Source organism: Asterias rubens, chromosome 10 (genome assembly GCF_902459465.1).
Source record: "Asterias rubens chromosome 10, eAstRub1.3, whole genome shotgun sequence".
NCBI classification, from domain to species: Eukaryota; Metazoa; Echinodermata; class Asteroidea; order Forcipulatida; family Asteriidae; genus Asterias; species Asterias rubens.
Window position 1 is genome coordinate 943,687 of NC_047071.1, and position 27,604 is coordinate 971,290.

Genomic DNA, 27,604 nt, shown 5'->3' on the forward strand with positions numbered 1-27,604 from the left:
TTGCAGCATATTGCGTCACAGCACCTTGTAATCCATTACATGGTGCTATGAAAAAGGAGTAGATCTCATAATTCCAACTTAGTCCCATACCTTGCATAAAATACTGTATGTTTAAGCACTTTGAGTCCCCCTTCGGGTTTATAAAGCGCTATATAAATACCGACTGTTATTATTATTATTAACCTCTGCTACATTTGTGTGAAACTTTTTCCATGAACCTCTGTTCGCCAAATTTTTCACAAGTTCAAGTAGAAAATTAGTTTGCAAAAGTACTACCATAGAAAAGTATGTGTTCTCAGAGTAACATTGAAACCACACTAAGTGCAAAAAATAAAAGTCGTCATACAAAATCGTTCTGTGCAAAATACTCTCGTAGAAAAATACTCTAAAAAAAGTCACAAAATTATTGCTTTGCAATCGATTAGATTAAACATGTTAGTAGCCTCGATATTATTAATTTAAAGTACATGTGTATCTGTGTAAAAAGCTTTTCAAACCGCTCCCAAACTAGGGGAGGAGTTCTGATATGTTTGCACCCTCATATGCGCGCCCCAATGTGCACGATCGGCACGCAAAACAGATTTTTTGTGAAAATCAGATTCCATGCAACACTGGCAACCATTATAGCAGATTCTATGCAACACTGGCAACCATTATAGCACACTGATTTCGGCAAGCTGATCTATCTTTTGTCATCTACATCTACATCTACGCTGGTACTCAGCAAAGTCCACTTCTGGATGTAAAAGTTGTCTCTTGAGTCTAGAGTAAAATAATCCCTATGAAGCTCATGTAGGAAGCTAAACTTGAATGGTGCATTGGTGATGTCATTGGTGGAAAAAAAGGGAAAACAAGCTTGTGCCCTATCTCAACAGCATCATACAAAGTTCATTATTTCGATGAGTCTTTTTAAATCCACTTTTGCAGCATTTGTGTTTTTAAAACCTTGTAGCATAAAGTACATGTTTGTAATATTTTGGTGTGAGCGTTGTATTTTGTACAAGTTTGAAATCAATTCAATCCTGCTTGATAACTGGTGGTTTCGCTCAACAATGTCTGGTACATGTACGTACATGTACCTCAAAGAGGCCAATTTCTGCTTAAAGGCCAGCGTAGTTGGGTTGGCTCTATGGCTTACATTGCTTTGTTTGAGGCCAGTATGGTGTACATGTACTGGTAGAAACCTTGGTCAGTAAAGCCTGCATGGTTGGATTGCTGCTGTATGGCTATTACATCACTTTGTTTGATCCAGTGAGGCCATTTTGGCAGTCTCCATGGCCTGTTTGGCTGGCTTCTTGGCCAGTGTAATAATTGCTTTATCAAGAAAGTCTTTCATGTTGGCTTACATTTCTATGTTTCATCAAGCGAGGCCTGTATAGCTGTTTCTATAGCTGACATAATGGCTATCTTATCGCTCTCATCATCTGTTGCACAAACCCAGCGACGTTTAGGAGTCTGTAGGATGAATGCATGCTTCATATCTGTAACATAACAAACCGAAAGGACAAATATTATTTTATTAGGGACAGTATTAGTGTGTTGGATTAACCCCTTTGTGCTAATTTAAGTACATTGTAGCTTCAAGTTTCATGCTTTCCAAAAGTATGCCGTATGAAAGTATACTAGGACAAGTGCGCTATATAAGAACCAGTTTTTATTATTTATTCTTATTAATTGACTCGAGCAATAATGGACAGAGTATCTACATGTACCTCTGCACAATTTCATGGTTCTGCTCACCATGCGCTTACCGCCAGCCATCATTCTCCACCAAATTTATGCGCTAGCTGTGTTAGCAAAGAATGCTTAGTATCAGAAAGAATGATCGCACACAAGCAAATATTCCTTGCTAATAACCTTTGAAATATGCTTATGAGGATTTTCCTGAAGTGAACAATTTTGGCAAACAGTCTAGCCCAATATTTTTTTCTAGGTACTAATCTACTCGTCTAGGTACTAAACTTACATTTGGAGTCGGGTAATTCCTGGATTTCCAGTTTGGGTAGGCCAACGGAGGAGTGGAAGTGATACAGGGTCTCGGTCTGTCTTGTGTATGGCATCGTCTTGATAGTTTGTATGGTCACCATTAATGCATCGTTGAATAGGAATAGGCCAAGATCTTGAGTATGTTCATACAACCTGAAATGAGAAAGTATAAAGAATGAAATTAGGTTGAATGCAGAGTAGGGATTAGACTTGTCCCCTAGCCCTGTCTTTATCCGCAAAGACAGGCACTGGTCTTACAGGCCCAAACATTTCATTGGATACACATGCAGTCACGTAAGCTTTCCACATCTGCATATTACTGGTCCATTATATCACTTGCGACTCATCCTGCTTAAGATGGGTTTTGTGAAATCAATCCTAGGACAGGTCTTACTTAGGATAGTCTTAAGGCTGGGACTCATCTTGAACCCTAGGATCGATCCTAAGTTAGGAAGAGTTTGTGAAATTGATCCCTGGGTTCTTTACGTGCACTACTAATCCTAGTACACAGCACAAACAACTTAGTGTCCCATCCAAAGTACAAATCAATAGATGTTCATACTGAGATGAGTAATTTTGAACAAATCATAAGCGAAACAGGTCCACATTTGTCCAATCTGTATTATACATGTAATTGTTGATATTTGTCAAGGAAGTATGGAAATAAATGTGTATTTGAATTGATTTGAACTTTCTCTCAAAGGACACAAGTGCCATGACCAGGACTTGAACCCACACTCTGCACAGAGCTTGAGTATGTTGCTCTTAATCACTCTGCTTCTAAAATATTTTTGAGAATCCCACTCTGAGTAAGAATGAACAAAGCTTACCCGCTTTTCTCTGCCTGCTCCATGTTAGCAACAACTTGTTCCTTGATGAGGAAGCGATTGGACTCAAGAAGTGTTGGACATTTTTTGATGCGTCGCTGTAAATCTAGCATCTGCCTCTCTCTCTCTGCTCTCTCATTACACTGAAAACCAAGAGGGAAACTATGTCCATGTTAGCGCTGATGCTCTGTATGTATCCTTCATCATTTGCCAAATATGTTGTTTTAAATCGGAGGTTACCAATCACAAGGCAGTCAAAATAGGCCATTTGAATTGGGACAGGTTATAAAAAGTAAAGTGAAGCAGTATGCAGGAAAAAGGTTGATGAGTAACACTGGGTATGTTAGAATTTGTATAACTTTACAAAGTTCTACAGATGGACAAAACTTTCATCTGTTGGTGCTTCTAAGACTGTGTTTTGATCTATTGTCAATTCTTTATTGACCATCTGTGTATCAGATGGGTTTGATGGGCACAACATGGTGGACCCCGCTTGAAATCCAATCTTGATTTTTAGTCCCTATATGATCATGTGGATTTCCTACATTTCAGGTCTGGCTTCTCTATTATATCTCAAACTTTACACTAAACATTTCTTCATCAGCTCCTCTACTCAGGTTTCTTTGGACCTACATGTACCCGACATGTATCTTCACTGTGCCCTCAAGGTGAAACCAAAACATGAAGTTTTTAGGGAGTAATTATAAATAAATAGCAAACGTGTTAATCTCTTTTGCGGGAGTGTTGGCTGTGAAAAGAGCCGATGTTTGTAACAGTATACCCTGCATCATCTTCATGAAGTTTTGCCCAGCAGTGGCCACACTCATCCAGTTTAGCATAGTTTGGATTAGAAGCCTCATCACGAGCCAGGCAAGATTTATATGACCTTTGGTGTCACTATAATAACCAAATTTATGCAGAACAATAACTTTTTGCACACAAACAAACAAAATTCAATACAGGGCAGGTGTAAACAAAGGGCAATCTGCCAGGTATAAACCTTTGATGATCCCTTGGTTTTATTACTAGAAATAAATTATACTACACAAAGCAATCGGGTTCTTACCTCTTCGACAAAAGTCTGAAGTTGCCTAAACATCCCAATAGCCACCCCTAGATCCTGGTTGTCTGGGTGCTCATCGGGCGTTACGCCTTGCTGGGCGAGTAGCATCTGGATGTACAGCCCGATACGCCTAGCTGGGAGTAGGAACAGCTCCGACAAGGACATCATGTTAGACTCTGGGGATATGTTGTTGTGTTTGAGGAAGGCACGGAACGCTGGGTACTGCTGACGACACTGGAAGTTTGAAAAAAAATGGAAACCTAGGATGTCACAACTTTTCACTTTGCAATCAAGTGTATAGGTGTGAGCATTGTTTGTAATTTTTTGTAACTCATTTTTGTGCTTGAAATTTTAGACAACTTTCAGGGTATTTCTCTTGGAAACATTTAAAGTCTCACCAGTGCACCTCCAAAAGCACATACATGTAGAAACTTATTAATACATGAACATTTATGCGCTAAACGAGAACTGTATTCAGGGTTCTCCTTCGGAGGGGCATTCTTAACCAAAATTGTTGATGTTTTGCCTGAGCAGGCCGACTTAAAGGCCCTTCTGTGAAATTTGTGTTATTCTGAATGATGCCATCTTGATGATTTTTGGGTGAGTTTTGCCTCAAGTCCCCCCCCCCCCCCCCAACAAATGTGTATGTTTGTGTATCTGCCCTAATTCGCATGTAATGATTGCGTATCGGCTCCAAGTGCTAGTAAGGAGAACCCTGGTATTATTATCATTATGGCCAACATTGAAATCAGAAAGAGTGAATTTGCATAACCTGTGTTCATTTTGGTTTGTTTTTGCTTTGCTTCTAATCAACACTGTGAATAAAAAAAAGAATTTTCCCACCAGAGAAAAAATATAAAAATTGGCAAAATGTCACTTGAAGTCCCCACTTGTAACACTACCCAATACCTTATCTATGGTAGCAAGTACAATCTGGTAGTTCTTATGGAAGTTGGTGTATGCCTTGAGTTTGGCTTGGAACTTAATGAAGCAATCACCGATGCATTGTTCTGGACCCCATTGCTCTAAGCGATCACTCAGGTCCTCTGTGATCTCACTGTGTGAAACAACAAAATAAAATAAAAACCATTAAAGCAAACAAAGAACATTGGGAAATTGTTCAAAGAGTGGGGCTTGTGAACATGCGTTGTGTAGATGCATACTCTTTGTTTCTGGGCATGTTTTGCTTATACAGCTATTGCAAAACTTCAGCGCTTGCAAAGTAAGTGAAGAATGGTGATCGTAAGCTGAGAATTCAGTAATTGAGTCCGGTATCAACACTTTCTGTGACCAACTTATACACTGATATATGAAACAACACACCTGGGAAAATGTATGCTTGATCAGTCTTTGGAGTCACAAATGAATAGTCGCACACTTTCTTACTTTTCACTATTTTAAATTATGGGGTTCTGACTTTAAAACAAATTAATGTTTATTTTAGCTAATTTTTCAAGCAATAATATTTGAAGGCAAGTTTTCCACCATGACTATCTTTATACCATGTGAATTAGTGCATCGACCTACTGATTACTTCCATGGTTTTATGTAAACCACTTGCCTGGCGACAGTACACTGGTCATCAGTTTTTGCAGTCGAAGAAGATACAATTATTATAATAAATAATAATATCAAAGTTTATCACTTTATTATTAAAGTCTTATAATAGCGCACGTATCTACCAAGCAAGGTACACCATACAAGGCACTGAGTATATACAAACTTTCAGAAAGATAGGTTGTTGCAGAGATGAATTCTCAGACCCATTTATGTAGCACCTATAAGGGTTTACAAGGTGCTACGGCGCATACAGCAGCCACAGCTAGGAACACCGGGGCAAACCCCTTCTCTTTTCGATAAGTGCACTGGGTTCTTTTACATGCATTACACAACACATGGGACCAACGGCTTTACGTCCCATCCGAAGGACGAAGCAATGGTTATGTGTCTTGCTTAAAGACACAAGTGTCACAATTGTTAGTGAGGGGGACTTAAACCCTGGACGCCCTGGTAACTTATACTCACCGTGTAATTGCTAGAATGATGTTGACGTCTGTGAAGATCATGTGTACATTAGCCTGGCTGATTATTGCCTTGTTTGACTTGAGAGCTGCTAGTAGTGGTTTGCGATAGACGTCCTCTATAATCATCAGATTCTGCATGTAAGAGAACTCTGACGACAGAATCTGAAAAGCTGTGTTTTGCCTGCTGTCACCAGTTGGTAACTGAATAGAGAGGAAAGTACGCCAAAAATAAAAAGATGCCGGAAAATAATTTTCGTTTCGACCCTGTTGGGTCTAAGAGAACTCCGCAGTTTTTAACAGGACATTTTCTTGAGTTTACGATTCCGAAAGTGATCAGAATTGAGTAATTAGCAAACAACTATTGCTCAGTTGGCCGCTTTCATATATAGTTTTGAAACTCAGGAACCAGCTCCCAACTGTTAAAAATGCATACTCACTAGAAGATCTATTGAAGAGTTCACTTAAAACCCATCTGGTTCAAATGTGATTTTCAAATATTTCTCCTACCAATTCTTGGTTCACACTATTTAGTGAAAGTTTGTCATGCAATGTTTGGTAAATGTAAAGCTCTTGTTCATTAGGTTGTTAAGTAAGTTAAGGGTCTTGTCATGGACATGATGGACAGAATGCACTTAACAACAATGATTTTTAAATAGTATTATTTAATAAGTTTAAGCTCCTAACTTCTGAAGCAGTTATGGGAACCAGGGAGTCCAATCTGGTCATGATGAATATAGATTTATACTCTTTAGTTGGACTTCCACATTTGTCCACCAATCCCCTTTGCTGAGTGAAACCAAAACTGTAAATCCCAAATCTGTTTTACCTGCGTCACTTTGAATGTTGATAGTTGCCTGGTACCCATTGTAACTGGTACCTCAGCTGGTCTGAGCTCCGAGATGGATGAGTAGAGAGCATTGCGGTTGATATTTTCAACCTCGCTGTCAAAGTCTGTGATCTCCTCTTCTATTTCTTCAGAGATTTCACTATTGATGTCGCTGTTTAAACTGGACATCCTTTTCAGTCGTTGCTGAAACAAAAAACAATTCAAACTGTGGGCAAACATTTACAGATGGACTCATGGTTCTGATTGGAATCAGTAGAAACAGTCAAACAGAAGTTACAGGTTCCATTATAAAACCGTTTAGGAAAATAACTGAATATGCACAACTCTACTCTTAAAATATTGCGGAGAACGATGCTATGGTTAACACACCCACACAACAAGGCACCAGTGTTACCCACTGTGGACATGGGGCCTCATTCTACTTCTTAAAGACATTATAAGAAATCAATGACAGATAATCAGTAAAAAAGTGAATTCAATGTTAAAAGATACCTTAGCTGGACTCATTTTTGTTGCTTGTGTCTTATTAAGACGAGTCTGGGAGACACTTTGACCACTGGCTTGTAGGAGTTGGTTGCCAACAAAAGCCAAGGAATTTACCTGCATCAAACATAAACATTGTAGTCAAACATTCTCTTGGCCAATTTCAGTAAAAAGTTATTAAATTCCACAAGATGGCAGGACATTTCTTCTGGGTGCAATCGTTGTCTACATTACTAGGTAGGCTTTAATCACAGCTTTCACAGAAATTTAGTGCTTGCACTGTAAGTGAAGAATGTCATAAGTACAGAATTCGCCGGTCAGCAGAGCCATGAAATTGGGCCCTGATGTCTTACTGTTGACATGATTGAGCTTTCACAGTAATAATAATAATGATAATAAGCAGTTCTTATAGCGCATATTACAAAATAAAGTGTATAAGCGCTTCTGTGATTAAAACAATGGGTTTTGTTCTAGCGTGGAACAGTCTTTGAGATTGTTGGGAAGAGAGTCTAGGTAAAGCATATTTGAAGGAACCTTGACCGTAGAACTTTGTGTGAACTGGAGAATTAGTTTAAATTCTATGACTCACAGACTTGTTGTTTTGAATTGTTCAATGCATTTATAATTAGCATTAATATTATCAAGTGTTTACCTCCATTGACTGCGATGTTAATGCAGAGAGGGCTTCGACCAATGACGGAGCTATCTGATGAAGTCTGGTGTCCTGAATACCAAGACTCTTAAATACAATATCACCTGCAATGAAGAACACAGACTATTAAATAACGTTAATATCCTTTCTAGGTACAAAACACCACAAATAGCACATCTACAAATTACAATGTACCTGGATTTTCTCTCTAGTACAACAGGTATTCTTTTAAATATTCAAACCTTCTTATACACTACCAATCAATGTGTAAAACAAGGTTTTAGGGGACATTCATAACAATAATCAATGTTTTTGTGGGTGGGTCAAATGACCTAATTGCAAATCAAAACTCAGTTTACATTCAACTACACACTGTAATAGAACAGACAAGTTTTAGGGAAAAATAGTGAAACAGTTAGAACTATTTCAAACAGGCGTTCCAGTTGCACAAAACCAAATCCTGAATTAAGTGAAACAGTTAGAACTATTTCAAACAGGCGTTCCAGTTGCACAAAACCAAATCCTGAATTAAGTGAAACAGTTAGAACTATTTCAGACAGGCGTTCCAGTTGCACAAAACCAAATCCTGAATTAAGTGAAACAGTTAGAACTATTTCAGACAGGCGTTCCAGTTGCACAAAACCAAATCCTGAATTAAGTGAAACAGTTAGAACTATTTCAAACAGGCGTTCCAGTTGCACAAAACCAAATCCTGAATTAAGTGAAACAGTTAGAACTATTTCAAACAGGCGTTCCAGTTGCACAAAACCAAATCCTGAATTAAGTACTTGTACATGAACAGTTTGACCTCTGAAACAGTTGGGAGCGAGTGGCACGCTAGAAGTCGCACTGTTCGAAAACGACTCTGGGGTACCTGGTTTTCAGACGTCGATCTTGTTATGAGCCGAACCAATGTAAATGTTATGTTAAGTTTGCCTGTCTGAAACCAAGATTTCACAAAAGCCTATTTCTGGCCCAGCACTGAATTAATGGCCTCGGGTTTGTGGCCTAGCATTTATTTTGAGCCCTTCCCTTCAGAAAAGTAAGTTAAAGATTGATCTTATTTTCTGCCTCTCGAACCTGTTGTATCCCCTTACCAGTCAATTTAGCAACCAGGTCCTCTTTGGAGTCTTTCAAGTAGCTTCTTAGAACCTTCTGGCAGGAGGTGGCCGCCTCGATGACCCTATCTGAAGATGCGAGCCAACCCTTTAGCTTATCATATTCTAAATACAATGATGCTGGGCTGGTTGACTTACCCCAGTTGTGCCATTCACCCAGGACTGTGAAAGTAAAAGCAGTCTTAGATTGATCATTTGGCATTTTGTTAGTAATTTACAAGACAAATTAAAGTAATTTCAAATATATTTAGAAGTTACAAAAATGAGGCGGGTAGGCCCTGAACTAGTAACTTATTTTTTATTTGGTTAACTACTACCTCTTCCCCGCGAAAGCTACAATATAACAGTTGTCCCACCCACCACAGCACATCCAAGTTGCCATACCCACCCACCGCATCAAGTTGCCACTCACCCATCAAATCCAAGTTGCAATAACCCACCCATCACATACAAGTTTCCACACCCACCCATTGAGTTCAAGTTGCCACACCCACCCATCACATCCAAGTTGCCACACCCATCCATCACATCCAAGTTGCCACACCCATCCATCACTGCGCCTTGAGCACCCAGCAGGGGTGTGCACATTACAGGTCTTTATTATTATTATTTATTATCAAAGTTGCCCCAACCATCCATCACATCCAAGTTGCCACACCCACCCATCACATACAAGTTGCCACACCCACCCATCACATCCAAGTTGCCACACCCACCCATCACATTCTAGTTGCCACACCCACCCATCACATCCAAGTTGCCACACCCACACACCACATACAAGTTGCCACCCATCACATTCTAGTTGCCACACCCACCCATCACATACAAGTTGCCTGACCAGCCCATCACTGTCCTTACTCTATGATCACACCCTTACTGTCCCTCCAAACATCCAACACATACCCCTAGGCAGAATGTTCAACAGTCCAGTTTAGCAGTTACATTGTTCAAGCAATCCCTTTGTTTGACCCATGTACATATGGGACTTCAAGCAACCATTTCATGCATGTGCTGGCAGTCTACTGCGTGCTGTGGCAGGGTTATCAAGAAGAATGCACAAGTCTTATCAACACTGTGGCTCATGGAGAAATATTAAACAAGTAAGTCATTGTGTCTCATGTTAACAAAAACCAAACCAAATTTATGTCTGTTTTATATTTTCTACTGAAAAGTTTGTATACAAACTTAACAATTTGTAGTAGCCAATTTGTTAGACGTGCAATGTAGGGTTGTGCTTATAGGTATACAGAAATATGTTATCTACAGCGGAGTGTGATTTATTAATTGACCTACATTGTTGCAGACCAGGTTAATTATTTTAAAAGAAAGGTATCAAGGTCGCGATGCTTTGAGGTTCCAAACTTGTGTTTTAAACAGAGTGGGGCAAACATTGGGATACGCACTGTAACTAGTACATGTAGAATGGTACTTACTATAACCGTATTTGGAGTCGGATAATGTAGATGGTGACGTAATAACAACACCAGTCAGATTGCTCATCTGTTGTAGAAGATCACATCCCGCATCTGAGGAAAATGTATGATTATCTTTAAATACTTTGTGCTCAAAAAACAAAAATCAAACAGTGAATTACAGATACATACATGTAATTGTTGGTATTTAACGTTACATACATGTACATACATGTAAATCATATGCAAGTGCTCAGCGTGCAACATTTTGTTCATTATAATGAAACAACTGCTGACGTACAGTGTATAGGATTCAAACTACATGTACCTCTAGCCATCGGGCTAGCTTGGTGGTCTAGTGGTTAGATCTAGCAACTCATACATGTAGGTCATGGGTTTAAATCCCAACTGTGTTTTTTTTTACACAGAACTCAGGAGCAATACAGTGCTTAATACACAACGGTTAACTGTGTAGTACTGGTACTTGTAAACAGTTTGCACAGAAATAGTATTGCAAAGTATGTGTAAAATGACTTGATGACTGAAATCTGTTAAATTTGTTGGGGGCCCTTATCTGATCATGATGAAAGGTTAAAAGCTTCACTTTTGGGTAATGTGGCTGATCGCCAGTCTTAAATATTTTCCAGTGATAAATCGCATCTAGTCGGTTCAATTCTATGGTCGTTGATTGCAATTTCATATTGCAATAATCAATCAGGTTTTTAGTGAAAAATGTGTATAAGTTTGAAGAAATTTATCAAAATCCACAAGTAAATGTTTTTCTTAGAAACTGAATGTTTATTTTGCCAACTACTTTGGAGCCCACTCTTGATCAATACCTCCATTTACCAGAATCTCCAAAATATACAAATTAAAGCAGTTTTATGAAACTCATACAGTTTTATGAACCCCATACAGACTACACTTTATAACAGCCTTTTTAATCCTGAGTCAACGATCTATAGTCACTGACTTACCAGAAGCGGCTAAGGGTACAAAAAGGTCGAGGTGGCCACCCTCTGCTCCCGGTAAGATGTTTCCGCACAACTTCTCCCAAAAATGTTTGAGCTCTGGTTTCTCCAGTGACGTAGTGCTGGTTGCCATGGAACCCACTAGTTGGATTTCATCAGATCCCTCCACCATTATGCCAATGCTCCTGGTATATGCGATTCGGACAAAATGGAGTATTTCCGTCAAAAATAGTATTCCTGTGCATATTTACCAGGCTAGTTCTCTACAATGTCTCATTTGTTTGAAGCTGCTTATTTGTAATCTGCTTATGTTTAATTTCATCTTTCACTCAATTTATATTTCATTATTCTCTTTATGCAATAGGCCCTCTTTTTATGATAGGCGCTTTACAAATGTCTTTATAATTATTATTATAAATTTACAGGTTTTGCGATTGATTTCTTAGGTCCTACACCCTGGGGCTGATTTCACAAATTTGAATTGTGACAACACACTTTACTTGGCAGCTACGATTGATTTGCAGTAAAGATCAATCTTTGCAAGCAGCCCCTTGTCACAAGTGCGTTTTGAGCAGTGTTTGGTTAAGTGGTTTTTATATTTGGGTTTTGTTTCTCTTGTTTTGTTTTTGTCAATGGGGGGGGGGGATATTTGCTCATGGTGACATACATGTACTTATATTTACTCCTTACTTTATGTTTACTTAAATTCTGTTTGACTTTTTTTCTTAAACATTCATTTCATGGCCATAAAGGAAAGCAGTGCACTTTGGACTATTAATTTCAATTAACCTCACTACAAATTCAGTAAAAGTACAATTTGTTTAAACACAAGTGTCATCACTTTACTTTCCAACTGTAACCCCATTGATTCAAGGTTTGACAAACCTCTCCTCAATCTTGTGATTTCCATTTAACCCCTCATCAGTCTCTTCTTAACTCACACAGCCTTAGTGTTAGACACTGTCAAGAAATGAGCAGTTTGCACTGTATAAGAAGCTGTCCCAATCACTCCCCCAGGGTCTTAAACTACAACTTCTTAAACAAAATTTAGAAAATATCCTCAAGTCCAAACTAACTACCTGAAAACTCCTAGTATTACGAGACGAAACTCATTCTTCACTTCTGAAAATGATGACGTTTCAGTAGCCATGCAAAAATAAGCTGACAGTAGGTGTATGACGAGTGTAATTCATCCCCCTGTCCGACATTGAATTTCAAAGCTTCGGGGTGAAACTCTTAATACTTGGTTTTGTCTTCACTGGGATGAGGAGACGCAGTGATTATGGTTTCAATGTGGCAAGATATCAAACGATGCTTGAGCAGTGTTTGTCCTAGGGAGACTGCGGGGTGGATTACTGGCCAATTAACTATCTTGGACAGGTGGCTGGTGTGGGTGGACATGGGATAGAGGGTATTTCTGGGTTGGTGTTTTAAGGGTATATTGATGGGTATAGCTTTTTTTTCTGCGCAGTTTTAAGGCAGTACATTTTGGGCATGATCGTATTGGGTTGATCATCACATAGCACCTACAAGCTGTTAGTTCTTGGATAAGGGCATGAAGAATATAAAACCTGATGAAATCTTAGTGAGGTGGCTGGCGCAGGCGGACATGGGATAGAGTTTATTTCTGGGTGGGTGTTTAAGGGGTATGGGCATAGCTTATTTGTGTCAGTTTAAGGCAATACATTTTTGGGTTGATCATCACTGTTAGCTCTTACATTAAGGGGAACATCTTCTCTGGGGCTGACTTTTGCCAGAGAAAAATACAAAATGGTTTTAAATCTTGGTGAGCGAGTCAACAAACCCTCGATATAGAGAGAAACGACACTTTGTCAACAAATATCATCTACATCCCTCAAACCATTTCCTCTTGATCCTAGTTAATAAACTTTGTCCATCAGTATACTCGGCATAAATAATGGTACATAAAGACCTCTGGCAGATGCTTTAGGTTTGTTGTTTGTCATAAGTGTGGGCTGTGTGTGTATTGCGAATCCATCAAACTTTTATGGCCAAGCAAAACCAGGTGCTATAGGATCTTGGACAGTTTGGAGGCGTAGTAAAGTTTGTTAACACTGGTCCGAACATGTAGGCTTTAGTATTTCTCTAATACAAAATGTGTTTGTCATGTCGGTGTGGATGGGGGTTTGAATCTGCTTGCATAGTTTGGCAGCAGTGCTTCTAGAAAGGCAGCAGATTGTAATCCATTTGAAACCTGTTCATCAATAAAGCAGAGGTGCTATCATATGCCTGAATCTTAAGTATATACCTTGCAGAGGATCCAGCTAGAGTTTCTTCTATCCTGTACAGGAGAGACTCTAGAGTCGTTCCGATGTACTCATAGGCAACAACCAGGACATCTGGCTTGATTGCCGATGAGACAAGCTGCAAGATAAAACGAATAAAGCCTACGTGTAAAATGTTTCTTCAATTAAGAATTTACTGTTACCATTAGTGTCTATTTTGAGAGTCAATTCTTTTTTAGTACAGTTTGGTGGACAGGATACATGTAGGTGAGTGAAAGTGCACTGCGTGTCAGGCAATATGTCAAAATCCGATCAAACTTACCTAGTCAGTTCCTTGCTATCTGAAATTAAAAGTTACATTCCCTTAAGATGATCCACGTGATTCCCCCGTTGCCGCTTCCCATGTTGTATCGTTAATTTGGGTGTAATCCCTGGCTAAACTGCAGTTACCGTACAAAGATATTGTTAAACTATGGAGATCGCCAACCTATCTAGGGCTAGATTGCTCCGTTTGTAAAACGTTGGCACGTTACGGTAGTACGGTAGTAAATTTGTCTTTGTTCAACCCCATATTCTGTTGAGAATGTTGAATCACAACTGGTGCAAATGTTTTACAGCACTAACATTACATCATTTTGTCTTGGATGGGGATAAAATACAGACCTGCATTGCTGTTATCTGCGATGAGACGACCAGCAGACGAGGGCGTTGTGTGGACCTGACGAGGGTTTTATCAGGTGCATGATGGGAATTTGATGCAATGCCTCCTGGGTAATCACCTCCTGCTGATAAGTCTTTCCTGAGGTTGGGAAGGAATTAAAGTTTTTGGAAAGCTGAACAAAGGAACATCGGAAAATCAAAAAAAAAAAATCAAAATTGAAAACTTTTAAATTGCAGCCTTGTAATTTATTTTTCAATGCAACTTGTATTTTTGATTTTAACCTTTCTCTGCAGGTCTTGAACTGTAATATACCTGTGCCTCAACATACAGTATTGTTATTCCTATACACATGTTTGGTGGTCAAATCTCAAATTAATTGTTCAAATGGCAACAAGGGTCACACATCACAGTTGAACTCAAATTTATTGGCACCAATTCTGTCTGTGCTTAGCAAGATTTTGTGCTTACAGGCTTTATAAAATTGGGCACAGGACATTATGCTGTTGTGACCGCAGGGCTTTTCACACATTGTTTCTGCTCTGGAATCAACCGACTCTCTGGAATCAACCCACTCTCTGGAAACTTTCAAAGCAGAACTGAAGACTCAGTTTACACAAGCATACCGTGTCTAGTTTTTAAGAAACTGTATTAGCTTTTGTCATAAGCATTGTAAATCTCGCTGCTTTAGTGTCGTGATGAGTAATGTACTTGTACCAAACAATTTATATGATTTAGACAATGTCAATATCTTTTTGTAACACCACCCACAAACCCGCTGTGTTTGTTTTCACAATTAATATCTAGTATATTATTACAATTTATTATCAGATGAGGGCATTGCTTGTAACCTGCAGCAAACCTTACCTGCGAGATACCGGTTTCTTAGTTTCATGTCTGATGGCTTGTTGTAGGGCAGCCCCAACGGTTTGGCCCATCTCCATTGCCATACTGGCCGATAGAGTGACTGCTTCTAGTGAAGCACCTGACAATTCAACATCATCAATCTGTGACGAAGCAAATGCAAACAGGTTAGCAAAAGTCAGTGAACGAATTCCCTTGTGTGGATGAGTTGCGTGGATGGATTGCACAAAGCGTCACCGACTGCAATATGGAAAAGTGCACGCGTGTAGCACAACTCCCTGCCAATCATAGTCTTTTATGCGCGCACATTTCATCAGCAATGGCATCCAATGACGCCATGTGCAATCTATAGCCCAGTAAAATGCTGCACAAAATGTATCTAGTTGCTACTCAAAAACATCATTGTGGCATGTCGTGACCAAGCAGAGAAGAGCACCGGACTCAAGCTCTTGTGTTTCTGTTCAGTAGAGTGTGGGTTTGAGTCCCAGTCGTGACAATTGTGTCCTGAAGCAAGACGCTTTTACCAATATTGTTGCATCCTTTGGATGAGACGTAAAGCCGTCTGTACTGTGTGTTGTGTGTTGCATGTAAACGGACCTAGTGCACTTATCAAAAAGAGAAGGGGTTTGCCTCGTGTGATCCTGCTTTGATTGGCTTTATACATTGTACCACAGCACCTTGTTAAACCAACCATTATATCGTGTGACAGATGTTAAATTTGTAACCTCGGTAGTCAAGTTGGTAAGACACTGCTCTAGAATTGCAAAGGTCATGGGTTCGAATCCCACCCGAGTAACATGCCTGTGATTTTTTTTCACAGGACTCGGGAAAGTACCGAGTATACAGTACTAACACATATCGGTGTATGGGTAAAAACAATAATCAATTTTCATTATATTGTGCTTTATGAAGGAAAAGCTCTCATACATATACTTAAAAAAAAGCAGCTCCACAAAAAAAAATTCAGGAAAACACTGAATGTTGAAGCGCCTTGAGCTCGACTTAGTGACGAATATAAGTGCTAAATTAGAAGCTTCTACTTTTATTATTTGTTGCCGTAATTAGCTCCCAAAAACATTCATTCATTTTTCATTTACTCTGAAAGCAAATGTCCTTTTGCAGAATGCAATTTAAAAGATAATTATTCAATTTAACTATCCACTCACACAGCACTCGAAATTCGCAGCCGATGCAATCTCTAGGCACCTACAAGTACGCGGCTAAAATGAAAGCCTCATAAAGTTTAATTGAAAACAAGACTTTAAAAATGTGCATGCCTCAAAGTGAACTTGAATGGATGATTTCAAGAAAAAATGTTATAATATTACCTTCAGTCGGAACACTTCAGAGAAGATTGGAATTCAGAAAGAAAAAAAACTGACTTTGTATTATTCTGCTGGTTGCTTTGCTCTTAATAGGGAACTTTTATAGCATGGTTTTATTACAGCATCGAATGGTTGCGCATTACAGCCATAAAAAGACTAGCCTATAAACCATAATAGAGATCGGAACTCAAACAAGACTGAAACATGCCGTCATTTTTATAAGTGCAGATGCTACCCGCCACAAATAACAAAACAAACAAAAAGAGGAAGAACAAAAAAACACCTTCAACTTGAATTTATTGTAAACAAGCTGAAGAATATTGATTTAGTTTTTTTGGTTTTTACTCATACACTGATGTGTGTTAGCACTGTATACTCGGTACTTTCCCGAGTCCTGTACCCATACACCGATGTGTGTAAGCACTGTATACTCAGTACTTTCCCTAGTCCTGTACCCATACACCGATGTGTGTTAGCACTGTATACTCAGTACTTTCCCTAGTCCTGTACCCATACACCGATGTGTATTAGCACTGTATACTCAGTACTTTCCCTAGTCCTGTACCCATACACCGATGTGTGTTAGCACTGTATACTCAGTACTTTCCTGAGTCCTGTACCCATACACCGATGTGTGTAAGCACTGAATACTCAGTACTTTCCTGAGTCCTGTACCCATACACCGATGTGTGTAAGCACTGAATACTCAGTACTTTCCTGAGTCCTGTACCCATACACCGATGTGTGTAAGCACTGAATACTCAGTACTTTCCTGAGTCCTGTACCCATACACCGATGTGTGTAAGCACTGAATACTCAGTACTTTCCTGAGTCCTGTACCCATACACCGATGTGTGTTAGCACTGTATACTCAGTACTTTCCCTAGTCCTGTACCCATACACCGATGTGTGTTAGCACTGTATACTCAGTACTTTCCCTAGTCCTGTACCCATACACCGATGTGTGTAAGCACTGTATACTCAGTACTTTCCCTAGTCCTGTACCCATACACCAATGTGTGTTAGCACTGTATACTCAGTACTTTCCCGAGTCCTGTACCCATACACCAATGTGTGTTAGCACTGTATACTCAGTACTTTCCAGAGTCCTGTACCCATACACCGATGTGTGTTAGCACTGAATACTCAGTACTTTCCCTAGTCCTGTACCCATACACCGATGTGTGTTAGCACTGTATACTCAGTACTTTCCCTAGTCCTGTACCCATACACCAATGTGTGTTAGCACTGTATACTCAGTACTTTCCCTAGTCCTGTACCCATACACCGATGTGTGTTAGCACTGAATACTCAGTACTTTCCTGAGTCCTGTACCCATACACCGATGTGTGTTAGCACTGTATACTCAGTACTTTCCCTAGTCCTGTACCCATACACCGATGTGTGTTAGCACTGTATACTCAGTACTTTCCCTAGTCCTGTACCCATACACCGATGTGTGTAAGCACTGTATACTCAGTACTTTCCTGAGTCCTGTACCCATACACCGATGTGTGTAAGCACTGTATACTCAGTACTTTCCCTAGTCCTGTACCCATACACCGATGTGTGTTAGCACTGTATACTCAGTACTTTCCCTAGTCCTGTACCCATACACCGATGTGTGTTAGCACTGTATACTCAGTACTTTCCCTAGTCCTGTACCCATACACCGATGTGTGTTAGCACTGTATACTCAGTACTTTCCCTAGTCCTGTACCCATACACCGATGTGTGTTAGCACTGTATACTCAGTACTTTCCCTAGTCCTGTACCCATACACCGATGTGTGTTAGCACTGTACACTCAGTACTTTCCCTAGTCCTGTACCCATACACCGATGTGTGTTAGCACTGTATACTCAGTACTTTCCCTAGTCCTGTACCCATACACTGATGTGTGTAAGCACTGTATACTCAGTACTTTCCCTAGTCCTGTACCCATACACTGATGTGTGTTAGCACTGTATACTCAGTACTTTCCCGAGTCCTGTACCCATACACCGATGTGTGTTAGCACTGTATACTCAGTACTTTCCCTAGTCCTGTACCCATACACTGATGTGTGTTAGCACTGTATACTCAGTACGTTCCTGAGTCCTGTACCCATACACCAATGTGTGTTAGCACTGTATACTCAGTACTTTCCCGAGTCCTGTACCCATACACCGATGTGTGTAAGCACTGTATACTCAGTACTTTCCCTGAAGAATACTTGAATATGTAATGTTTGATGTAGTTTTAAAGCAGTGCCAAATTGGGGATGTATAAACTTCAAAGGGAGGGCTATGAATATTTATTATTCATAATTATTGTTTTTTGTCATCGTAATGCTGATTTATAGGCACAATTATAAAGAATTCAAAGAAAGATACAATAAAAGTCACATGTGAAACTTTTAGCTGCATTCATTGTCTACCATGCCTTACTTGCTGTCGAAGCAGCAAAACATTATTAAATGGTCAGGTGGTCAGGTGGTCATATCATCAGGGCCCGATTTCATAGAGCTGCTAAGCACAAAAATTTGCTAAGCAGGAAATATCTTCCTTGATAAAAACAGGATTACCAACCAAATTTCCTTGCAAACAACAGCTGATACCAGACACAAGCAATGTGCATTAAAAGAAAATTTGGTTGGTAATCCTGATTTAAGCAACAAAATAATTTCATGCTAAGCAAATTGGTGTGCTTAGCAGCTCTATGAAATTGGGCCCTGGTGGTCAAGTGTTCATGTGATCATGTGGTGTTGCCAAAACTTAGCATATATATCATGTGTACACACACATGTTCCTTTTCACTAATAAAACAACATTGTACATGTATATGTAATAAATGTACCCTCAAGTTTATACATGACCATTCAAGGTCAAACAATTTCCAAACTTTTATTTGCCAACCACACTGCAGGGATGTACATGTACATGTACCAGTACTACTTTGAAACACTGCTGTCAACAATCCATGCAATTAACTTTTAATCTCGTTTTCTAAAAAAAATCGCCTAATGTACTATTGCAATAACTGTGCCCTTCCAATAGAGCCCTTCCAAAGTCGTCAGTCTACGGCTACTGTCTCTGCCTGAGGTCTGTCATACTGCGAATCTTTTTAAATGTAAAGATATGTTGCGCGTGTAACAAACAAGTGCATTAATGTGCACTACACAGTGATTAACTCCTTGGAAAAATGCCAAGACCGGGATTCGAACCCACACTCTGATGAATCAACCATACAAAACTTGAGTTCAAGCAGCTGTGGTCTAAATGAAATGGCGCTATACAAAAGCCCATTGTATTGTACTGTATTGTATTGTATTGTAATGCTTTTACGCTCAGCCACTACACGCTATGAAACTGTTCATTCATAATTTATTATTATTGCTTTCAACATGTTTAATAATTATTTTAAAAATATACATCTGAAATAAATACTGACCCCTTGAGCTCTATGATGTCCTTTTCTGTCTTTGGATGCGAGACCGTACTCAAACGCCCTCGCTGGTTCGGTCCACGACCTTGTGTGTTTGCGTGGTGATGACGGAACAGACTTGGAATGTTGCAGCGTGGACAGTGGCACACCTGGCTGGTTAGGGTTGCCAGAATGTACCATACCCTGGTAGGCCCTCTCAAGGTCCTGGGGGTGGTGGTCAGGGTCCAGCCACACCGGTCTGCTGTCCACTGTAACGAGGGAAGAGAGATTGAATGAATGATCTGCAAGATAATCCTATCAGTCAAGATGATTCATTTATCATCAATTTCTTCAGTCAATTTATAATATCAACACAACTAAACTGGAAAAAATTGTACTTGTCTTTGACACACTGTTCAGTCTGTTCAGCTGCGTGAAAACTTAACTTTCATGTCAAGTAGTGGTGGTGGTAGCAGACTTACAAATACCAGGGTAACAAATTAACTCATTACATATATGCGTCTCCCTGGCACCCCCCTTTATAATACATTTTGTGTTACATTGCAGAGAAAGTATGTTTATAGTGATTCATGGAATAGACTTCCCTCTGATTTTATAGCCTCCTGGAGGAGGGGGCTCAGTGTTTTATGGTATGTGCTGATAGGCCATACTATACATAGTCATAGCCCCCGACTAGAGTTGCCAAGACAAGTCCTACATGTAATGTAATGTAATAATTAAAAAAAATTGAACTGTGCTCAACTCCTGCCAAACATTCACTGCGAAAAAAGCCATGTCAAAATTTGCATGTATGAACCAGACTTAATGCAGATGATGTAAGATGGCACATAAAATAAACACTCCCCTGGATCAAAATGTATTAAAGGGAATGAGAAAGGAAGGGATGGTTGGTGTTAACTCACAACTGCTCGACATCACCACATCAGAAGTCTGATTCTGTTTCTTCTTCTTATTGGCTGCAGCATCATCTAAGCCAGTGCCGTCACCCATTCGGCCGTACAAACCAAACTAACAAACAACATACAGACTTGCGGTGAAAAACAGCAAATGCAAAATACACAATTCATCAACAAATAATAACGACAAAAACCCAAAACAAAAACAGCGAACATGAAGATTGCAATTGTACTGACCCTGCTCAGTATACAAAGTTTTTTGGGGGATGCATGATGCATGCTCATGATAAAGGAGCTGGGTTTCACCCTCTCCTAACCACTCTCCCAATTGCCACATAAGACCCAATAAACAGCACCATGTGTCTCCTTGCCCCTCCCCAACCCTCACTGTTTCAAAGATAAATAATAAAAATAATAATAAAGAGAAATTTATAAAGCGCAAAAACAATAGCAGCAAAAATTCGCCTCAAGGCGCTGGAAAAGAATTTAAAAAAAATTAAAAAAAAATAAAAAATAAATAGTACTATGACTGTCTGCGAATAGTTTAGGTAACAATCACCCAGTCAATGATATGCAATATTTTATTATTTTTGCCCTGTCAGCTTTTAGCCAATGTAGAAAGCGTTTTAGTGAACCATTTGCTCCATAGATGGGTTACAATACGCGTCATTGACTGGCATCTTCGATGTAAAACAATGGTAAAGTGCCCGCATGTACATGCTGCACTCACTCTCATCCAATGGTAGCTCCACGCGTGCACAATTCATCAAATACGGCAGTTGACGAAACGACTGGATTTTGCTTTGTTTGTTTTGACTATTGTGAGTGCTTTGGGTATATGTATATTGTATATTTGATTCAAGCCGACTCCAAAACCAAAGTTTAGAAATGGGCCTATATAACACTCACATCTTTGGAAGCTTGAACATCTAGTGTCCTGAGACAGTGAATGTAATGATGCTTCCAAGCTCCATATTCATTATGTTTTGGCTTGTACGGCAGGAACCAGCCTAGCTTCAGACACTTTGGCATCCACAAAACGTCCTGAAAATAGAAGACACAAAGAGTTATCAAACTAAATGACATCTTTAAAAAAGAAGACAGGTCCATTGCCACTCAAGCAGCAGCACTTCTTGAATGATCACTTGTAGCGCTCATTGCATTGGGCAACAGTTTGTTTTTTAAAAGTTTGGAAGTTAAAAGCAATGTTAGCAGTGTATATTGTACATATGTGGTATTTTGTCTGTTTTTTAAAGAATTGTTTTTGACACCAACATATACCAACATAGAATTCAGCTCAGATTGTAACTGTATGGTGAGGCCATTATGTCTCCAGAGTTGGGGAGATTATGAAAAGATAATAGTTTAAGTGTGATCATGCACAAAATGTGAGCCATTCAAAACCCACAATCACTGGAGTGTGATTGTGTTGTTCTAACTTAGCTCATTTCAGTGGGCACAATAACCATTAGAAACTTATTGCAAACCTCTTGCACTTTCTAACAAATAAGTCAATATCTTATAAATTATTGTAGTATTTTCTTGCGTAGTGATTTCAAACATTGAAAAAAGACACAGGGATCGAAATTGAGATAACTTGTACTACAAAAGGTTTTTTCTTGCCACTTAATCATTACTGAAAAGTTCTTGAAATATTTTAGGGGAAAAAAAGGCATTGGCCCAGAAGAATAAGTTTACCTTGAATCATACCTCAGAATGTGACCTCAGAATCTGACCCCTGAATCTGACCTCAGAATCTGACCTCATATTCTGACCTCAGAATCTGATCTTTGACCTCACTAACCTGCTCTGCCAGAAACTTCCAATGCCAGCAGACCATAGCAGCTTTGCTGAGGCTACGAGGATCCAAGAAGGATAGGATGTATAAAGACAGGAAACGTGGCAGCACCGTCGCAAAGTTCAGATGCTCCACAGGAACATGGCCTTCAAACCAGTTGTAGAGGTAGAGTAGCTGCGCTCGCCGACAACGCACAAGGATGTACTGGAGGAATCGCTTCCTCTGGGCATCAGTCCAGAGGTCAAACTTCATTGCATAGGTTGATAAAATTGGAATGTTCATATACAAAGATTATGTGATTAAATTGGGTGGTGTTATGCAAACAGAGGTGTGGTCAAATGACCCCAATTAATTGTGTCTGCAAAAAATGATTTGTCTGTTCGTTAGGTACTAAACTTGTTTTAAAAAAAACATGTTTATTTAAAAGTAGGATTTGAACTATTAATTCAACTGTTTTCTATCAAGAAATATTGGTTTAAAAAGTAGATCAAATTATGTGAACTTGCAACTGGAACGTGTTAAAACAACTCTTTTTTAAAGGGACATGTTGACTTGGATCGGGTGAGTTGGTGTTTGAAAAGCGTTTGAAACCATTTGTTATGAAATGCATATGGTTACACATAGTATGATAAATACATGTATGCCTCAAAACTGCTCGGTTTTCATTCTACGTTGTGATCTAACAAGTCGGCCCAAAAATTTGACTCCATAAAATGGCAGACCGTGTTACTTTGCGACTAAAAAGGGAAACAGTGCAATTTTCAAGCCATATTTCTGTGGATCATTATATATTCTACTTTTAAAACATCTTTCTCATAATGCATTTCATAACAAATGATTTCAATGGCTTTTCAAAGACCAACTTGCCCGATCCTAGGCAACGTGTCCCAAAACTAAGCCAAAACATTGTTAATGCTACATGTAGTTAAGTTCTGAAGCAGTTAGTTAGGATGGATGCTTTGATATTTCTCTTGTTTAATAGCTAATTTGGATAGAAAGTGAATTCAATATGCATTCATAAATACCCCAGACAGTTTCTCTACTCCTATTGGCGGAGAGCGCATTTCATAGCTATTAGAAACAGCGCGCAATCTACTTCTAAGCGTGCGCATGTAATCTATTTCTGAGGCGCGCACGCGTACACACAAACTACGCGCAACAGACTCTTCACAAAGTTTTTGAAAAAAATATCAACTGTCAAAGTGTCTGTAGTTGTATTTTGTTAACGTTTTTTAACAAAAGGGCATTTATGAATGGGAATAAAAGAGTAGTGACTCGTTCTTAAACGTTCGTTTAAAATCTTGCAGGGTCGTTGCCATGTGCTTGAGGCCCTCGCCTTCGGCTCGGCCTTTATCACTCGGCAATTCGACCCTGTCGGCTTTAAACGGCCGTGTAAGAACTCGTCGCTACCCTTATTCCCTTAGTGTTAAAAGAAGCTGCGGCTTGTTAGTTTACAAAGCTTACCCAATGGCCAATTAGTTCTCTTCTTTCTACAAACATCTGTTGAGGGAAAACAAGGTGGAAACATTACTCTCAATACTGCGTTATAATAACTTCCTCTTGGGGGCAATTTGAAAATCAGATTTCCCCAGTCACATCAGCTGCAATTATTCTGGCCTCAAAAACCTTCAGGCAAATTCTGAATTTTTGTTTTGTTTTGTCATTTTGTCGAGTGTTATATCAGGGCCCAATTTCATAGAGCTGCTAAGCAGGAAAATTTGCTTAGCATGAAGTTTCTTCCTTGATAAAAACAGGATTACCAACCAAATTTCCATTTTGTTGCATTTCCTAGTTACTGGTATTCAGCTGTTGTAAATCACGTAGAAATTTGGTTGGGAAATCCTGTTTTTATCAAGGCAAACATTTCATGCTAAGCAAATTCTTGTGCTTAGCACTTAGCAGCTCCATGAAATTGGACCCAGGTCTGTCTGAATGCTTGTGTAACATGCCGGTATAGGCATCTGTTCCTTTTTTGCATTTCCTACCATTGCCCCAACAAAACAGAAAAATCAGCACCTTGCCAATCTTAGTTTTGTTTTAACTGCTTGGTTTATAAAAATAGAGTTTTGACTACAGTCTAATTAGCCTGATACAAAAGGGCAAAAGGCAATCATTCATATTACTTGCTGTACCCCTCTGCTATAAGAAAGGGCAATCTATGAGGGAATAGGCACTTTTGACGACTGTTACAGGGGCATCAAGGCAATGATCAGCATTAAAGTTGCCTCTTTTGTCTCTGTAAAGCCTGCAGGGGGGTTTTCTCATTAGCGAGGTCATTTGACAGGAATGGTAATCCTTTGATTTAGTTACTAAACGAAAGAGCGCCACTACTAGTGAGTTATAACTGTCTTAATTCTGCACCAAACCAATAAAACATTGCATATTGACATACCAGGCCTGCTTTACTGATGAGTAGATTTGGCACAAAGAAACTGACACAATGTAGTATACATTGTTGAAATTCGGAAATGGTATTTAACTACATAAAATAGCAGCAACAGAATTTGCATTGTAACATTTTAAGCCTGGTTCATACATCACACGTCACACATCGCTTTCGCTGCGAAAGTTTTGCCCCAGTTTTGAACCAGGCTTTTCAAAAGTCAAACAAATAATTTGTGTTGGACAAAGGAGAAAGTTAGGAGACCGGAGTGTACCTGTTGTTATTGAGACAGATATTTTCCAAACTACATTCCTTTTTGTTATCACTTTACCATATTGAGTGGTTGGTGCACAAATCTTGTGGATGTTTGTAGAGGGTCAAAAGCTTCGTCAAGCTATGGTCAAGCTACATGATTCCTGTGATATTTTCTTACCTTCAAACAAGTGGTGTAGATACTATTCGTATTTAAAGCATTCCACTATAAGTTTTGACTTTAAAAGTTCAAATAAAGCATCCAAAATAAGGCCATGTAACAAGTAACTGCTTAGCGAAGAAAAGGATTGAGTAGGAAGTTTTTACATGTTAAAAATTAACTTAACAAAAAGCTTCTCTATGAAGATGTATTGTACAACATTGATCATACGCTGTACCTGCTCATTGGAGGGTTTATTTGAGAGCGGTGTCCACTGACTCTGGTTGGTTTTCATCTTCAGTGTCTGGAAGTTCCCCTCGCTGGCCAATGGGACGACCATGGCAGTTTTCTTGGCGGATTTGGCAGCCCGCATGGTGGGGTACACTGGCTCCCGAAGGGATGCAAGAGGCGCAATGTTGGCCCGGTTGTTGGGGGCCCCATTGCTTCTGAAATCTTTAGTATTTGTTGCCATTTATCGTCTCTTGCTCTCTGACGAAAAGAAAAATAAGGCTTATAACCTACAAGTAAATATGTGATATATATGTATAGCTCTTTTTGTTCAATAGGCCTAACCCTAACGGAAACATCTTGTATCCTACCACCACTTTTACATTCGTTATGTTATGCAATAAACTAGTTATAGAAGGCCCCCCTATATTATTCACTCAGAGAGATACGTCTTTTTGGGATAAAATACACAAGTGATAGTGGTGGCAGGATGGCAGGTCTGTCTGATACTTAGGCAACGAAGGCGATTGCCTCCATCATGCCCCCTGATTGCCTTGGTGCCCTTGACATGTCCAGGTAGAAATGTATAGCTTCTCCATGACTATCCCTTTGTTTGTAATTGGTACTTTCCATGTATGAAGGCCTGAGCTACTTGCTGCACAGCATTTAATCTATTATGTCTTCTACGTACAAGTACAAATATACATGGATGTCTTTTACTTAGTATTTGAGCTTTTCCACGAAAGATAACATTAGAAGAAGAACACTACATGCCTGCATTGTAGTGTAGGCTGGAAGCGGTAACTTTTCGGTAAAAACATTTGGGTTTTTTTCTATATAAAACTTAAAAGATGTGGAGCCTGGCAGTTTTAAGTAAGTCTTATTTTATTCTCATGATTCTGTTGTGTTTGTTTCTTGCCCGATTAATTTAATTGTATCAAAACAGTGTTGAACAAGAAGACTAATCCATTTCTACCTCCATGATCCAACCCATCCACAGTCCACTCACTCACAATTATAATATCACTAATATAAAGACTGCATTGAACACGTTCAGTGACGTTACACGGTCATGCGGTAGGCCTACACATGCTTTACACAACATTAATTTATATCAGGCTTCCAGAGACAAAAATATATCAGCGTAATGAATGCTTTCGTAAAAAGTACCCGGATGACAGCAATAATGTGCCAGTAAAAGTTTCCGGATGGTACAATATTGCTCCATCCGGGCATTTTAACAAGTTTCGCTGGTTCCCATATAGTCAAGAGCGCGCGCTCACTGTTGTTTCCGATGAGGATTTTGAAGAACTTTTAAACTTAAAGAACAAAGATGCAAAAAATACCTTGATTCCTGAAAGCAAAACAAGCAGTGCATTATCTAAGGAGCTTTTAATTTTACCTGACGGAAAACAAATCTTCCAACGAATTCCAACGAGTTTTGAAACTTGGATGTTGTGTCAGAAAAAAACATAATAACATTGAATTTGAAAATCTGGAGTCAAGTGAGCCAAAATAGTGTTGCTTTGCATGATGGAGGTAGTGCTTTGATCAAGTCCTCATCAGCCTGATGATATAAATAATAATATAATAATATTGGATGGCTTTGAGGGGGATACAAGAATATATTGCACTCGCTATGACAATTATTGCACTCGTCTTCGACTCGTGCAATATTGTCATAGCTCGTGCAATATATTCTTGTATCCCCCTCAAAGCCATCAAATTTTTATATTTATTAACACGACACAACCATTGACAACACACAACTTCACAAGCAGTGCCAGCGGTGCAGTTCCAGTGGGGGTGGGCAGGGATCCGGTGGGCAGTCAGTGCCAGTGGCTATTTCGAGCCTTGCAATTTTGCATTCACAAAATGATCAGCATACGTGTGATTTGTCACTTACCATCTACTGATGTAGTGATAGCCGTCTCCTCTAGATCAGGAGAGATCCGTCTGAAAACACACCATAATTACAATAAC

General features: G+C 39.3%; 1 protein-coding gene across 1 annotated transcript; it reads right to left on the minus strand.

Moving 5' to 3' along the window:
* Nucleotides 1–27,604, minus strand: LOC117295522 (epithelial cell-transforming sequence 2 oncogene-like). The gene is made up of 22 exons (XM_033778216.1): nucleotides 27,528–27,604; nucleotides 25,632–25,882; nucleotides 24,063–24,098; nucleotides 22,605–22,844; nucleotides 21,710–21,844; nucleotides 20,807–20,912; nucleotides 19,911–20,152; nucleotides 15,158–15,297; nucleotides 14,296–14,431; nucleotides 13,656–13,771; nucleotides 11,393–11,571; nucleotides 10,437–10,529; nucleotides 8,980–9,162; nucleotides 7,883–7,986; nucleotides 7,240–7,347; nucleotides 6,727–6,930; nucleotides 5,902–6,101; nucleotides 4,786–4,933; nucleotides 3,880–4,110; nucleotides 2,817–2,956; nucleotides 1,967–2,139; nucleotides 1–1,481 (listed from the first exon to the last, which is right to left on the minus strand). Exons 2-22 carry the CDS (start codon nucleotides 25,863–25,865, stop codon nucleotides 1,351–1,353), a joined length of 3,279 nt encoding a protein of 1,092 aa, XP_033634107.1. The 5' UTR covers nucleotides 25,866–25,882; nucleotides 27,528–27,604; the 3' UTR covers nucleotides 1–1,350.

Excerpts from the sequence above, each read along its gene's own strand:
- LOC117295522 (XM_033778216.1), bottom strand. The coding sequence starts at position 25,865 with ATGGCAACAAATACTAAAGATTTCAGAAGCAATGGGGCCCCCAACAAC. Across the intron at positions 20,153-20,806 it reads TGTGGTGATGTCGAGCAGTT|TGGACAGCAGACCGGTGTGG; the intron begins GTGAGTTAACAC and ends CCCTCGTTACAG. Across the intron at positions 10,530-11,392 it reads TGTACCCTTAGCCGCTTCTG|ATGCGGGATGTGATCTTCTA; the intron begins GTAAGTCAGTGA and ends CATTTTCCTCAG.